Source organism: Mauremys reevesii, linkage group 5 (genome assembly GCF_016161935.1).
Source record: "Mauremys reevesii isolate NIE-2019 linkage group 5, ASM1616193v1, whole genome shotgun sequence".
Lineage (NCBI taxonomy): Eukaryota > Metazoa > Chordata > Testudines > Geoemydidae > Mauremys > Mauremys reevesii.
Window position 1 is genome coordinate 79,086,765 of NC_052627.1, and position 16,856 is coordinate 79,103,620.

Genomic DNA, 16,856 nt, shown 5'->3' on the forward strand with positions numbered 1-16,856 from the left:
GGTCTGTATGTGAGCAGTTCATTGAGTATTAAATATTTGAAATTCAGGCTGCTTAGATGAGACACCAAAGTCACATGATATGTTTTTATTCCCTCTTTCTTGAACATAATTTAAAATCAGGCTTCTTCTTACAAAATCATAATTTTCTTGCTATGAACACTCAGTAATTACTTAAAATTCACTGTGTCCATGATCATAACTGCTGGTAAACTTGTTCACTCTATCATCAATGGAAAGCAAACATAAGAAATGTGCAAAACCAGGTAAAGTGAATATGTTTTAAAATTCAACTGATTGTGAAAAAGAAATTTTGCTTTGTATGCACAGCTCTAATTTCAGATATTTTTGTTGCACCATTTTGCACAGCACTGACCTACTGTTTTAAAATACTGAACTTCTGGGATTCGGGCAGAAACGAGGACCCCTTTCACAATGATATAGAAGCTATTCTGCATCTTTCTTTATCTGACTCAGAAACTTGATCCTCTGTCATTTCTAACTTGCATTTCTAAATATTGATTTAACAGTTGGACGTTAAGTGTCATAACACAAAGGTCTGAAAACTTTCCAGACCTGCACAAAGGTCTGGAAAATATCTTGTTTAAATGGAAAATGGTGTTATGTTTTGTTTTTTCTTTTTATTGCATTTAAAATAGAGGCCTCTATACTTCACTTAAAACAAACCTGACAAATTGGGTAGCTACAGGGTTATTGGTTAAAATCCACCTCATAACTCATTGAGAAAAGAATAAAGAGAACTTTAATCCATTTACTGCCGTGTTTCTGCTACAGCTAAAATACAGTAGCAATCCTCTGAAGCGCCATGGTCCACTGGAACATCAGTGCTTCAAAGTGAATTAGTGGGCACATAGGGCCATACATTTCACTTCAGATACAGTACAATTTGCTGTACATTACTTAGCAGCAAATCATTTAAAGGATAAATGATATTTCACCCATGGATAAAGACTGGGAGAATGGAAACTGCTTAATAAATTGTGTTTGCTCATCCCTGAAACAGGCCTCTTTGTGTAGTGATTAGGCTGGAGCAAATGTTCCATAAAACCAAATGCTTAGAACACTGACGTTTTAACACAGGCAGCAATTATGAGCCCTATTGGTGGGGATACTTTTGCTTTTATGTTTCCACTCAAATAAACTTTGCCTGCATTTTAGCTTTCTTATTTTTTGCATCCTCACAGATTAAGTGATAGATGATTATTCACAACAGAGGACTTCCCTGCTTTCTATGCTCTTAATTACTAACTTTTTAGATTAGCTTCTCTTGAACACTGAGCTTCATACATAACTTCAGCATCCTCCCTTTCATATTTCCATGTTTTAGACCCAAAATTCATGTCTCATAATGGTCTGATTCTTATGAGGAAAGTGTAGTCCTGCTTGTTAGCTAGATGACACTTGTTTTGTATATGAATGTCTGTTTGGATTAGTCTTTGTTATTGATCAGACGGCAAATTGTATCTCCCAGCACCATGAATCTGGCCTACCTCTCTGTGACTGTTACAGCATCCCAAATTTTTCCTGATCAGAACCTGCAACAAATTTCCAAGATCCACTATCCATTGCTAAGCAAAGTTGCCCCATACTATACCGTAACAAAAATCAAATGTTGGGAGATCACATAATCCTGAGTGTAAAAACTGTATGGAACATGCACCCTTAGTAGTTTTAAACCATCACTACTGTTTTGCCGCCTTTCTGTATCTGTCTGCCCCAACCCGTCTTTCTTTCCCTATTTCTGGATAATTCACCTTATGGAAAAATCTTTTAGAAATTAATAGAAAATTGTACCTTTTTAATAGGGCTGTTGATTAATCACAGTTAACTCATGCAATTAACTCAACAAAATTAATCACAATTTACAAAATTAATCGTGCTGTTAAACAATAGAATACTAATTGAAATTTATTAAATAGTTTTGGATTTTTTCTACATTTTCAAATATATTGATTTCATTTACAAGACAGAATACAAAGTGCTCAGTCCTCACTTTATATTATTTTTATTACAAATATTTGCACTGTAAACATGATAAACAAAAGAAATAGTATTTTTCAATTCACCTCATACAAGTACTGTAGTGCAATCTCTTTATCGTGAAAGTGTAATTTACAAATGTAGATTTTTTTTTGTTACATAACTGCACAACAAAACAAAACAATGGAAAACTTTAGAGCCTACAAGTCCACTCAGACCCACTTCTTGTTCAGCCAAGCGCTAAGACAAACAAGTTTGTTTACATTTACAGGAGATTCTGCTGCCTGTTTCTTATTTACAATGTCACCTAAAAGTATGAACAGGAGTTTACTTGGCACTTTTGTAGCCAGCGTTGCAAGGTATTTATGTGCCAGATGTGCTAAACATTTGTATCCCCCTTCCATGCTTCAGCCACCATTCCAGAGGACATGCTTCCATGCTGATGATGCTCGTTAAAAAAATATTTTTTTAATTAAATTTCTGACTGAACTCCTGGGGCGAGAATTGTATGTCTCCTGTTCTGTTTTACTTGCATTCTGCCACATATTTCATGTTATAGCAGTCTTGGATTATGACCTGTTTGTTTTAAGAACACTTTCACTGCAGATTTGACAAAATGCAAAGAAGGTACAAATGTGAGATTTCTAAAAATAGCTACAGCACTCGACCCAAGGTTTAAGAATCTGAAGTGCCTTCCAAAATCTGAGAGGGACGAGGTGTGGAGCATGCTTTCAGAAGTCTTAGAAGAGTAACACTCCGATGCAGAAACTGCAGTACCCAAACCACCAAAAAAGAAAATCAACTTTCTGTGGGTGGCATCTGACTCAGATGATCAGGGGTGCAAGTAGGGTGGTACCCTCCAATATACAGTACTGGCAAGAGATTTTTAGCAGGTATGGGGTAGCGGAAAGACTTGGGGCTAGCTCCCTTCCCTTCCCCGGGAGGGTAGGGGTGGGTGGGACCAGCACTCTGCTCCTTAAAGGAGCAGAACACAGCTAGGGAGGACATTCTTTATATGGCTTAAACAGCACAAAACATATGCTAACAAACTTAAACAAAGGCTTTGTTTAAGTTTGTTATCATATGTATTGTGCTGTTACATTGGTCAGGAGTCCTCAAGAGGGGAGAGGTGGGGGGGGGAACGAAAGGTGTTTAAACAGTGATTTTTATTCTGTTTCTCCCCATTGATCTGAACTATCCATGGCATTCATACTGCATCACATCAAGTCCAAATCATTAGACGAATGCCTCTGCTTGCACTGACCAGATGATGTTTGGATTCTGTCAGCCCAGTTCTGCAGCCTGATGGGAATCAGGTGTTGTCCCCAGTGTACATAGAATTCTTCATTGCAGCCAAACTAGTGTAACATGCATTTTGTTAACTGGAACTGGAGCAGCAAAACAAAGAAAACAAAAGCCTCATTTTCCAGCTTTGTGGATGAGAGAACTATAAGTGAAGATTATAATTGCAGACACTGACAATCTTAAACCAGCCAGCTGCCTGAGGAATCTGCCAAGAACTTTGCTGAAATTATGTTCCTTATCTTAGCAATGGAGACTTATCACACATCTGCCCACCTTTATTCGAATGAAGCGCCTTCTGATCTGACAGCTCAGGCATTGTCAGTTTCATCCAGAACAATTTACAAACTTGGAACCTAATCCTGTAAACCCTTAATCGTTTGATCAATCCCATTGAAGACCATGGGACTATTTGCATGACTATGGACCACTTTTGTGGGCTGGTAAGAGTTTGAGGAGTCTGTTCCTATAAAGGACGTTGAATCCCCCATTGAAATGCAGTGTTTGGGTACAATGCCATAGAGCAGCTTAGGATACAGTTCTACTTAAATTTTGTCTTTTAATAATTCATACATATGCTGAAATGGCTCCTCACCCAACTCCCATATTCCGTATAAACAGACTGAATACTACATATTTGGGGAGGACAGTAAGTAGTTAAGCATGATGATGTTTTTATCATATATATATATATATATATATATATATATATATATATATAAAGGGGAGTATCACAGAGGACGGGGAGAGCGGGGGACCCTGGGGTAACGTGGGGAAGTCACATGCTCCCCCCTTTGTGTCCCTCCCATGATTGCAGTACCGGCAAGAAATTATTTCTACTTGCACCACTACAGATGATGAAAATGAACATGCATCGGTCTGCACTGCTTTGGATCATTGTAAACCAAATTGTTTGTCTGAGCGACTGGCTGAAGTAGGACTTAGTGGACTTGTAGGCTCTAAAGTTTGACATTTTTATTTTTGAATGCAGTTTTTTTTACATAATTCTACATTTTTAAGTTCAACTTTCATGATAAAGAGATTGCACAACAGTACTTGTATTAGGTGAATTGAAAAATACTATTTCTTTTGTTTTTTACAGTGTAAATATTTGTAATAAAAATATAAAGTGAGCACTGTACACTTTGTATTCTGTGTTGTAATTGAAATCAATATATTTGAAAATGTAGAAAACATCCAAAAATATTTAAAGAAATGGTATTCTATTAACAATGCGATTAATCGCTATTAATTTTTTTTAATTGCATGATTAATCACGATTAATTTTTTTAATCGCTTGACAGCCCTACTTTTTAATGTTAACAGCTCCATTGAATTTAAAAGAGCGTTCTATACCCTACCAGGGAATTCTATAAAATGGTTCAAAAAATCTCATTCTTTATTATATCCTATTTTATTTGGAGTGAATTCTATAGAACCCTATTACTTTTTTATAGAATCCTATTAGCTTAAGGGTCACCTTGGCCCCTCCGTTAAAGTAGATGTTTTCATTGGGACTATTCATATGCTTACAATTAAGCATCTGCTTAAGCGCTTTGCCATAATAACTTCACCTAAGATGCCTGCTGTAAGGGCTATAGATAATTGAAATATTATAGCAATCCTAATCTGTGAGTGAAATCCTGGCACTACTGAAGTCAATGGCAAAATGCACCATGATTTCAGTAGGGACAGGATTTCGCTCATATTGCCTAGCAGCAGGTGCCACAGGTAAAACACATTAGTAGATGCACTACTAACTCTCCAGGATATGCAGCATGATCAATGGAAAAAAGTAGGTACACACCAAAATCCATTAGTTTTCTGCTGGGTATAGTATATATGTCCCATGCCCATCTCTTCCTCAGAGAACATTGCTCAAAAACAACACACTCACCATAGAGTGAAAGAGATGGTAGAGGTCTCCCTTAGGGAAAAGTCCTGTGGCATGCAATAGAAAATGATAAGATTTCCATAGGTTTTTTATCCTCCCTATAGAATTTAAGAGAATTATATCCATGCTATAAAATGCTATAGGGTGTTTAAAAAAATAAAAGCCTTTAAAAATTATTAAATTCTATAGGTTTTAGAGCAATTTCTATAGATGACTATTACATTTCTATAGAAGCTTATTGGTTTCATACCTGTTAAATTCCACGGTGCATTTCCATAAAAATAGGCTTTGGTTTTGGGTGCTCAGAAAGTGGGCACTGCTGCTGGTAGCAAATATTTGTGTAATTGGGCCCACGGAGCAATGTTTCAATACAAAGTTTCCTGCTTTGCTCAGTAACATAGCAGTGATTTGGCTAATTTCTCTGACTGTTAGCATGTGGAATATAAACCATCTTGTGTTGCCATTTCTGTCTGTTCCTGAGAAGTGTTGTCCTTTCTCTCGAATGTTGTTATGCAGCATTGTGCTAGGAGGATGTGACTGGGCACATGTGTGGTGTGATGGGATGAGATAAAGTGGCAGTGAGCCTGAACAAGTGGGTCAGCTTCTCCTGCTGTGCCCACCGATACTGAAGATTTCCAACTCTGTGATTCTGATGTGTGATCCTCTAGTAAAGTATACATATATAAAAGTATGTTAATGCAATGCTTGGACTACAGTGTTAAAATGATAAAAAGTCAAGAAGTGAAAAGTTAAGTGCCTTGCATATGTGTATTTGTATCTTGCCCATGGTGCATATATGTAACATTTCCATCTGATAGAGATGATGTTTGTGGTGGTGTTGTAGCTGTATTGGTCCCAGGATAAGAGACACACAAGGTGGGGGAGGTAATATCTTTTATTGGGCCAACTTCTGTTGGGGGAAGGGACAAGCTTTTGAGCTTCACAGGGCTCTTCTTCAGGTCTGGAAAAGGTAACCAGAGTGTCAATGCTGGGAGGCAATGAAAAGTGCTTGTTCTTACTCTATACACCATATGTGTTTCCTAGGCAGACTGAGCATTTCCTATTAAAAGTAAAGGTTCAGTTATTTCCTGTTGTTTTTGTAAGCTAAAGCGTTAATAGTTACTCTAATGTAATCTTTAGCATGTGCATATTTTAATAAAAAATGTTAAAAAATATTAGAGAGTTGCCATCTGTGAGTGTTAAAAAACCTACTTGCAATTGTTGTTTCCATTTCATACCTGCAAGGTATTCAAGAATCATCCTACACAGCTGTCCATAATTTTTAAAGAGGCAACATTAGATGGTGGTTTTGAGGAACTGCATTTAGAGATACTAACCAGGCCAGTAATACATATTAACTTTCTTCTTTGCTTTCGTCATGGTGATCCACAAAGGCTCCGATCCATTCCACCAAAGAGGTAACAGGCTCTCTTTATTCACACCAATGTCAAAAGATGTATTTGTACTTGGGTCCCACATGTAGTTTCCAGTCATCTGATGGACTTCACAGTGGCGACCTAAAAAGGAAAAGAGTGTGTTTAGCTTCTCATTCTAAGCACTTATCTGCCACTTTCTATTTCCAAAGTACTGGAAAAACAATAGCTAATGAATCCTCACAATGTCTTGGTGAATTAGGCAAGATAATAGTTATTCTTCCCATTTTACACATATAGAGTTTACCGTTTGGTTCAATAGCTCTCAGCACCCCCAATGTACAAATTGCTCCAGCACCCTGGTATAGACATACCAGTAGCATGGAGAGCCCTGAAAATGGGAGAGACTGGGAGCCACATTTTTACAGGGGTCTCAGTCCAACTTTCTGTCTTCCTAGCCAAAATCTTGGAGGTCATTTTGAAAAATTTGGCACCAAAGATTAACTGGAAGAAGTGAGTTTTAAGAGAATTTGAGGGAGGTTGCTTGGTGTGTGGTTGGCCAGATGCTGTTTTGATGTTAAGAATAGTTTTTTGGTTCCTGGGAGATTTTTCAGTGTCCATGTTTATCTACAGTTAACGGTTCAGTTTACACTTCTCTTGTGTCCTGCAAAGTTATCCTTTGTAGTAATACTGAATGAGACTCTTAACACCTATTGTCAGTAATATGCAATTTTTCCATTATTAATTATATTGATGATGCCTCAGTTAATGCCAGCACTGATATTAAAAATAATTCATGTTTACTGCATATATAATTCTCTGCTTAGACCTAAACTGTAGCCACACCAAGGTCAAAGGAGCATATGAAATACTGGTGTTAAATCTGTACAGAGCTATACAACTACATAGAGCCCTTGTGAATGTGGCTTACACTTCAGTGGAATGATATCATTGAGCCTGCACTCCTGTTTGTCATATTCATCTCTCCTGTATTTGCTGGGTGTTTAACATATTTGCACATGGAGGATTCGATGGGGCCCACATCCTTATTCCACATTCATATCCACCAGAAGCTTTGTGCACCTTTAAGACAAAGTGCGTTGTACAAAGACTGAGAGTTACAGCCTCAATTCCATTGAAGTCAGTGGATGAATTTGACTTTCAGTTGATTTCTAGTATATAAGATTCAGTGAGATGTTCTGAACCCTTTAACTCAGAAAATACATTCCTTGCACACGATTACCAAGATACCTGTTTCAAAAAAATCCCTCCAAATGGAGAAGTGTTGCTTGACGGATGGTGCCAAAGCAAAGAAAAAATAATGGGAGGTAGCTTAGTCACAGAGATGTTCAAATCAACATTGCTTCACTTGAAATCTTTGTGACACAGTTTGACTAGCATCCATTGGAGATGAGTTTATAGTATTTTGCCAAACAAGCTCAGTATAGTTTTTGATAGAAGTCTGTTGTAAATTTACCATACAACGAAAGAAACTAGGTTCACATATTTCTTGATGGGTGTCTGTAATTTCCATGCATTACCAGAAGATAGAATTCTGTATTTTAAAAGTTAATCACTAGCTTGGCTTTTTTTAAAGGCAATGTTCAAGATGAAGTTGCACTGAAAGTTCATGATTTACGCATCTTAAAAAAACAACTGATGTATGTGAGAGACACTTTCATCATTAGCCTGTGAGTCAGAGATATTGCAAGGACCAAGATAACAGGTTTTGATTATTGTGAGAACAAGTGTAGCAGTTTCAACTAAAATAACCTCAACATTATTTTTAAAATGAGATCTTTTGACTGGAGGATTTCATATCCTTTGAGTACACATGGTTTTGAGAAGGGTTTTTAAATCACTTTCTCTACTATGTGTTATACATTGAATTAATGACACAAGCTATTTCTCCCTCAACCTGACCCCTGCCTTTCTACCCCCCTACCCCTCCAGTGGAAAAGTAGCATGTGGCTTACTTTTAATTTTAAGAATTTTTTAACTTAAAAAATTCCTCTTTTGAAGAAATACCTGCTGGACCTCCCAAACAGTTGCACACCCAGCATGATACATAATAGTTGCACTTCAGCGTCTTGTCTCTGGAAGAGTTATTCTGGGAACAGCAATACAGGCATAGCCATGGAATGGGCCCAGTCCTGTGAGCTGCTGCGTGAAGTGGCGATATTTCAGTAGCATTTCAAAGTGTCATAGCTGTGACATGAGGCACTCCTTGATGAATGCTTTGTTCCACATACATCCAGTAGCGTGCAACCGGTTAAATGTTTTATGGCATCCTTCAAGTCTATTCCCTTTTAATGCACCTTCTGCCCACCCTCTGACCTCTCCTGCTGTGCAGAGACCCAAAATACCATTGCCTTTTTTTGGCCTGAGTGGTCAGCCCATCTTCAGAGCTTGATGGGTTGTTTCCTTTAGGAACTGAAACTGATTATAGTCATTTCTTGGGTGTAATTCTGTTTACAGTAACTCCTCACTTAAAGTTGTCCCACTTAACGTTGTTTCGTTGTTACGTTGCTGATCAATTAGGGAACATGCTCATTTAAAGTTGTGCAATGCTCCACTCTTATGATGTTTTGGCTGCCGGCTTTCTCCGCAGCTGGCAGCCTCCCTACGGCTCCCCCTTCCCACAATGCCTCCCACCCACCGGCAGACTCTGCGGATCAGCGCCTGCCCCCTCCTCCTCCTGCCGGTGGCAATCAGCTGGCTTGCGGTGTTTTGGAAACAGGAGGGAGGGGGAACGAGTGAGGACTCGGCACGCAGGCTCCCCCTCCCTCCCCTGCCTCCCAAATGCAGCAAGCCAGCTGATTTCCCTGGGCAGGAGGGAGACGGGAGGAGTGAGGACTCAGCGCGCCTCCCCTGCCTCCTGCCAGCAGCAATCAGCTGGCTGGAGGCAGGAGGGAGGGGGGAGGAGCGAGGACTCGGCGTGCAGGCTCCCCCTCCCTCCCCTGCCTCCCAGACGCAGCAAGCCAGCTGACTGTCCCGGGCAGAAGGGAGGGGGGAGGTGAGAGGACTCAGTGCGCCTCCCCTCTCCCTCCCCTACTCGGCAATCAGCTGGCTTGCGGCATTTAGAAGGGAGGGGAGGAGTCAGGATGCAGCGAGCGAAGTAAAGGGGGAGGAGGTGGAGGGGAGAAGAGGCGAGTCAAGGGTGGGGGCTTTGAGGAAGGAGTGGAGTGGGCGAGCTGAAGGTTGAACCCCCTGCCTCTGGTGCTTGCAGAGTAGGGGAAGCTGCTCTGGAACCTAACCCCACCATTTGCATTAATTCTTATGGGGAAATTGGATTCACTTAACATCGTTTCACTTAAGTCGCGTTTTCCAGGAACATAACTACAACGTTAAGTGAGGAGTTACTGTATTTATAAAGAATGTACACAAAGTCCTGTTTCCTGAATGTGGTAGGAACAGACAGCAGCTATTTTCCTTGCTCCTAATTCCAATTTGGCCCAAAAGAAGCTCTCTCTCAGCTTCCTCTCAGGGCTCACTAGTGTTTCTATGGTGGTCTCCTGGCTGCTTTTCCGTTTTTGGCTGTCTCCTTCTGACACACAGAGACATGCAGCTGCAATCCAATCTGTTCCCAGTCTCTGCATTTGCTCCCAGTTCAAGCCATTGACCTTAAGGCTCAGCTTCTACTGCAACCATACCATGCTGTTCTGTGACTTGGGCAGTGGATTTTATTGTTTCAGCTATCACTAAATCAGGCGGCACTTAATTGCTCCATTTAGGCTGAATGAAAAGCAGCTAACGTGCTCATCATCTTCACTGAGGTCTGTGATTGCCCATAGCTCAAAGACATACTTATTGCTATCTACAAACTCCCTCCATTATAACAGTAGAAACAGCCTTTGTATGGGGAAACTATACATAGGGTTGGGGGAAGAAATCCATCCCCTTCCCTGCTCTGTCTCCAACTCCCTTGTGGGACTGTGCAGAGTCTGCATGAAGTCCATCCCTGGTGCATACAGAGCCTCTCTCTCCATAACCAACTTCACTCGTTGTAGTAGAATAGTGTGGCAGTTCTGACTCCTGAAGTTTGTGCCACTGGGTGCTCATCCCCCTAATTTAATTTTGTGCTTGTGAATGGTGCCAGCCTGAAAGCTCTAGAGAGTTAACACTTCTGTTTATCCACAGAACAGTCACAATACCAACAGCAGCAGCACATGCTTCCTGATATCATTCCACCACTGCACTACCCTGCATAGGAGCAACCACTCCCGCGACTAGGAAGAGTAGTTCAGTCTCCATGTCCATTCAGGCCTGGCCTGTGTTGGAAGCTGATAGCCAGATTTTTGCCATTTGCAATCACTTTCTGTGTAATATGATCTCTTCACTGGGAACAGGACTGAGGCTACCAAAGAGCCTTCATATAACGATGATCTTCAGCCTCCATGGATTTGGGTTGGATTTGAACCCATGATTTAGGGGTTTAAGGATCAATATACTATTGCTGTCAGTTTATCCACCTATCTGGTAGGTAGAATAATACTTTTCTAACAGAGTTGCTGTGAGGTTTAATTAATTGTTTGTTAAACAGAGAGCAGAGAATTATTCAGATCAGTGAGAAACTCACATTGCTATGGATTCAATTTTTTTTTTAACTGCAAGCTCAACAAGGCCATGGGACATCAGTTTTCATTCTCAAAGCTCCCATCACATTTTGTAAAGGAACTTTGTATTCTGCAAAAAATCTACAGAATGAGCCGGACTCTGCAGCATTTCCACATAGAATCAAAGAACCTGAAGGGACCTCGAGAGGTCATCTAGTCCAGTCCCCTCACTCATGACAGGGCTAAGTAGTGTCTATACCAGGACTAAGTATTGTCTAGAACTTTTTGGCCTGAGGGCCACCTCGGGTTTGTGCAACTGTATGGAGGGCTGGGTAGGGAAGGCTGTGCCTCCCCAAACAGCCTGATCCCCGCCCCCTATCTGCCCCCTCTCACTTCCTGCCCCTGACTGCCCTCCTCAGAAACCCCAACCCATCCAACCCCCACTGATCTTGTCCCCTGACTGCCCCCGCCCAGGACCTCTGCCCCCTATCCAACCTCCCAGTCCCCTGACTGTCCCACCCCCTCTCCACACCCCTGCCCCATGACAGCCCCGGGACTCCCACCTCCTATCCTACCACTCTCTGCTCCTCGTCCCCTGACCACCCCCTCCTGGGACCCCCCCTGGGCTCACACCCCCTTATCCAACCCCCCTGACTCCCTGTCCCCTGACTGCCCTCACGACCCCTATCCACATCCCTGCCCCCCCGACAGGCCCCCCAGGACTCCCACTCCCAACCCTCCCTGTTCCCCATCCCCTGACCACCCTCCCCCAGAACCTCCACCCCATCCAACCACCCCCTCCTCCCTGACTGCCCCCCAGAACCCCCTGCTCCCCACCCCCTTACCAGCAGCAGGAGCTCACAGACACGACACCCGGCCAGAGCCAGCGGCACTCCCCATGCTGCCCAGTGGGAGCGGCGGGCCAGAGCACAGCCCGCACAGCGGTGTGGCTGCAGGGGAGGGGGGACAGCAGGGGAGGGGCCGGAGACTAGGCTCCTCAGCCAGAAGCTCGGGCTGGGCAGGATGGAAGTTTGCCGTAGTTTGCCCACGTCTGGTCTAGACCATCCCTGACAGGTGTTTGTCTAACCTACTCTTAAAAGTCTCCTGTGATGGAGATTCCACAACCTCCCTAGGCAAGTTTTTCCTAATGACGAACCTAAACCTCCCTTGCTGAAATTTAAAAACATGCAGATGTTCATGCTCCTACAATAACAAACTATTACAATACACCCATAATGGGTGATGGTGGGGAAACTGAAGTTCCAAACTTGCAATAGATTTTATTATGAGTAAGCACAAAAGATCATTTAAAATATTTTTTAGATTCATAGATTTTAAGGCCAAAAGTGACCCTTAGATCACCTAGTCTTCTCTACTGCTTAATACAAGCCATCAGTAGAGCTCTGCAAATCTGCAGTTATCTGCTTTATATCGCAGATATCCACACACCACGGCTGTGGATCACAGATCAGATGTGAATACAAATTTTTCGTTTGTGCAGGGCTCTAGCCTTAAGATGTCACCTGTTGCCCTGAATAGAGCTCAATAACTTGTTTGACTAATGTATTTTTTCCAGAAAGGCATCCAGTCGTGAGCCAAAGACATCAAGAGCTGGAGAATCCATCATCTCCCTTGGTAGTTTGTGCCAATGGTTAACCACCATTAGCACTGTATAAATGTATGCCTTATTTCTAATTTGATTTTTGTGTGCCTTTAACCTCCAGCCATTGATTCTCGTTATGTCTTTCTCACTAGATTAAAGAGCCCTTTAGTTCCTGGTATTTTCTCCCTCTGAAGGTACATGGTAATCAAGTCACCTCTTATACTTCATTTTGATAAGCTAAACAGATTAAGCTTTTTAAGTCTTCTACCACCAGGCATTTTCTCAAGCCAAAGAAAATTAATTGTGGGGATCTTTTAACAATTGGCACCTGGCAAAATTACATCACTGCTTTTCGATGGCTACCAAAACAACATGCTGTATTGTTACTATCACTGCTGTTGCATCCCTATATAATTAAACATTAACTGGACAACCTCAAGAGGAGCAATGGGGCAAAAGGCAGATGCCACATGCATATGTCCGTTAGATAAAGTGACTGTAAAGGCAGTAAAAAAAATCCCTTTGCCAAGCAACAGAAAAAACAGAGAAGATAATTCCCAAGAATATAGTTGCTACCATACACTTTGGGAAGGTTGTCAGCAAAAGCAGTTGCACGTTTACATGCTGCAGCTAATTTAGGATGGTACATTTATTTTCTGTATTTAGCTCTCTTCCAAGCATCTTTCCCCCACTGGCTCTAGGCACTTTTGCCAACAGCAAAATATACTGACCCCAAGGATGAAATTTTAAAAATCTGCAATCAACTGCCCCAAACAGCACCCACTCCAAAATCACTACCCTTGCTCATTCAGTAGCGACCTGGATTCGTGGGCTATACCCCAGATCATTACATAGCTCAAGTTGCTCCAAGAATGAGGCTACTGACACAAGACCTGATCTGGCCTCCATTAAAATCTAATTACCTTGACTTCAATGCATGTCGGGTCAGATCATTACTAAGTAGCACTTCACATAGAAAACACTGGCTTCCAGTTTGTTTCTGGGTGGAGTTTAAGATGTTGGCTTTCACCTGTAAAACCCTAAACTACTTCAGAAAATGTATCTCTCCTGTATGATGCCACTGTCATTGCAGTTGTAGGAGGGATGTGAGCTAACAACCTCCCATTTCTTTTAGGGGGCTTTGACTGTGTAAGTCACTGCCCCCACTTGTCTAACAAAGTGCTGATTAGTTTATGTTTAAAATATGCTTCAAGCCTCATTTAATTTCTCAGGATTCTCTTGAGGGGCGTAGTGTGGTTAGATGGGGGAAGGAAGGTCATGAGTCTGAGTTTCACCTCTTGTGATGATCCTCGCTAAGTGGTTAATTGGTAGGGTAGCATTGCCTAATGGTCAGGGCTTAGGCCCATGACTTCCACGGGGAGGGGGGTGTTGCTAGGGGCTCTGACCCAGGGCCCTTTGAAGGCTATCAGTGCTCTGACAGCCAGGGGATGCATAAGGCTGCCCTCCCTGGGCCACTTTCCATCGCCCCCCGTGATTGTCCCAGAGTCGCCGTCTGGGTTAAGGTGGCATGAAGGATGTCCGCACACCCCAAGGCGGCCTCTGGCAGCTGTGTGTAGTGTGGTAGCTCTCTTGGGCGGCATCTGCCTCTTCCTGCGGTATGGCCCACGCTCCTAGGCCACATCAGTCCTAGGGCTTTCCCCTGCTGGGGTGGTCCAAACAAAATAAAGGTGATTAACAAAGTCTGGAGTTTGTATGAGAGAGGGGAATGCTTCCCTTTCAGGCTGTCTCTATAGGAGGTCCTTCCTTCCCTCAGAGAGGGCAGTTGTCTTAGGGAGAGATTCTGCCTTTCCCTCAGCTCTTCTCCGCTGGATCTGATGGTTGCAGGTCTGCTCTCTTCCCTGGTCTGCCCCCAAATTAGCTGCTACCCTTCCTTTTAATGCCTCCGGTTGGTGCACTTCCTACAGATGTGGAGGAGTGGGGCTGGCTGAGCCCAGAGCAGTTCCTTAATCCCTGGTTGACCAGTGTGGGATTTGTATACGTGTCACACTTCTATTTGATGACAAAAATACCATTTCTCCATCTGAGAGGAATGATACATTTCTCACCAAGCTCAGATGAAATTTAGGGCTGGTCTACATTGGAAAATTAGATCGACCCACCTACATTGCTCAGGGTTGTGAAAAATCCCCTGCTCCCCTGAGTGATGTACTTAACTGACCTAAGCACCCATGTAGACAGCATGAAATTCTTGCTTCAACCTAGCTACTGCCTTTTGGAGAAGTGGATTTACTACAGTGATGGGAGAACTATGCTGTAGCTGTGCCACTGTAGAGTTTTAAGTGTAGACAGACCCAAACTGTTTTTGCCAGAGGTGGTGATAAATACCTGTTTGCAGTGTTGTAGCCATGTCAGTCCCACGATATTAGAGGGACAAGGTAGGTGAGATAATATCTTTTATTGGACCAACTTCTGTTGGTGAAATAGACACGCTTTTGAGCTTATACAGAGCTCTTCTTCAGGTCAGATACCTAAGCAGCAATGGATCTATGACCACTCCCAAATTGCTAACCTAAGAGACAAATCAGTGGTGCACCCTGTCGTTAAGGGATGCTGATATAATCTCTGCTATCTCTTCCTGTTGAGTTTCCCAAACTACCAGTATTTCCTTGGTCTTGTTTAGACTGAGCCTCGGCCAGCTGGTCCACATCCAATCCCCAGTTTCAGTCAGGCACTGGGTAAGCCACCCCACTGCATGAGGCAGGTTAGATGAAATGGAGCCAGAGCTGGGTATAGTAGTCAACATATTGAAGACACTATAGTATATCGATTCAGTGTCCCTCTAAACACACATACACATATATACACACACACAAATATAAAAGACAGGAGAAACCTAGGGTTCCTCACATGAGAGGGCAGAAAAGCAACTGCCCAAAGCTAGCCTCTGGATCTCTTGCAAAGAAAGGAACGAGTCACTCAAGCAATCCTTTGTGGCTTTCTTTTAGATTTGCATAAAGGTTTTCCTGCAGCTGGGGTGAAATTGGTACAGTATATGCTTTCTTCTGAGTCCCTTACCATGCAGAGAGAATAAAAGGAAACACCAGGGAATAATACAGTCACAGTGTAATGGAGGGCATAGATCCCATCCTGTGTGGGGCAGGGAAAGAGTTAAAGCTCTCTGGCTGAACAGCTGCTAACCCTTAATGCAGGGTTTTCCGGGGAGCTAAGCCAGGAGGGACATGTGGTGGGGGTCAACCTAAGGAAGTTTCTGAATTCCAAAGTGGACTATCAGAGGAATGTGCTCTGGGGAGTATGTCAGTCTGACCTAGACCACTTTAAGACCCAAGGGTGAAATCCTGGCCCCACTGAAGTATTTGGCAAAACTCCTGTCTTCAGTAGTCACAGGATTTCACTCCAGACCTTCCCCATATGAAGGAGAGAACAGGCTAAAGTAAGTCTCGTTTTTTAGAAAGGGTTTGCACTTTGGCTGCACATGGCTGATTTTTTATTTAGAAAAACTGGGCTGACAGAAGTTCTGTCACCACTATTTACTTGCTTGTTTTGTTTTGTGCTCTGGGCTCTCTGACCTGCAAAAGTTAAGCCTAACCCCACAGGGCAGGGCAGCAGGGGGCCTCGCGGCCCGGGGCGGGCGGGGGGGGCGGGAGGCGGCATTTGGGGCTCGCGGGCTCTGCGGCAGGCCGGCTCGGGCATGCCTGCGGCGGACGGGCGAGCCCTGCGTGCGGCCTGCTCGCGCGTGCCCTCCTCGGGCGGTCCGGTTGAGCTCCCGGCTCTTGAGAGGCGGCAGGCGCGCGGTCCCCGTCCCCCGACCCGCCGGCGCAGGGCCGGCAGGCCGCGGGAGCCAGAGAGCCAAATGCCGCCCTCCCCAGGAGCGGAAGCCGGGGGGAAGGGGGACCCGCCGTGGGGGGGGGGGGGGGCGGCGGGCGCGCTGCTTGGGGCAGCCTACTTTGTAGAGCCGCCCCTGCCACAGGGCTGTCACTTCTACAGCAACAAAAGATAAATGTCCCCTGTATAGCAATAGGAGTGGGTAGAGCAGTTCAGATGATGCTTTGGCTGGTGCTTATTCCTCAGTCTGAAATGAGCTTGATTTTTTTTACAATTTAATTATTAAAAAGTTCAGTGAAAGTATGTATAAAACAAGCCCTGCATGT

The 16,856-nt window shown here is 43.2% G+C and overlaps 1 protein-coding gene across 1 annotated transcript in view; it reads right to left on the reverse strand.

Annotated features, from left to right (window-relative positions):
• Nucleotides 1–16,856, reverse strand: part of ENPP6 (ectonucleotide pyrophosphatase/phosphodiesterase 6) — a 49,809-nt gene that overhangs the window by 21,288 nt on the left and 11,665 nt on the right. The window contains exon 2 of the mRNA XM_039542109.1: nucleotides 6,532–6,711. Within this exon, the coding sequence (XP_039398043.1) occupies nucleotides 6,532–6,711 (180 nt within the window). The remainder of the gene's footprint in view (nucleotides 1–6,531; nucleotides 6,712–16,856) is intronic.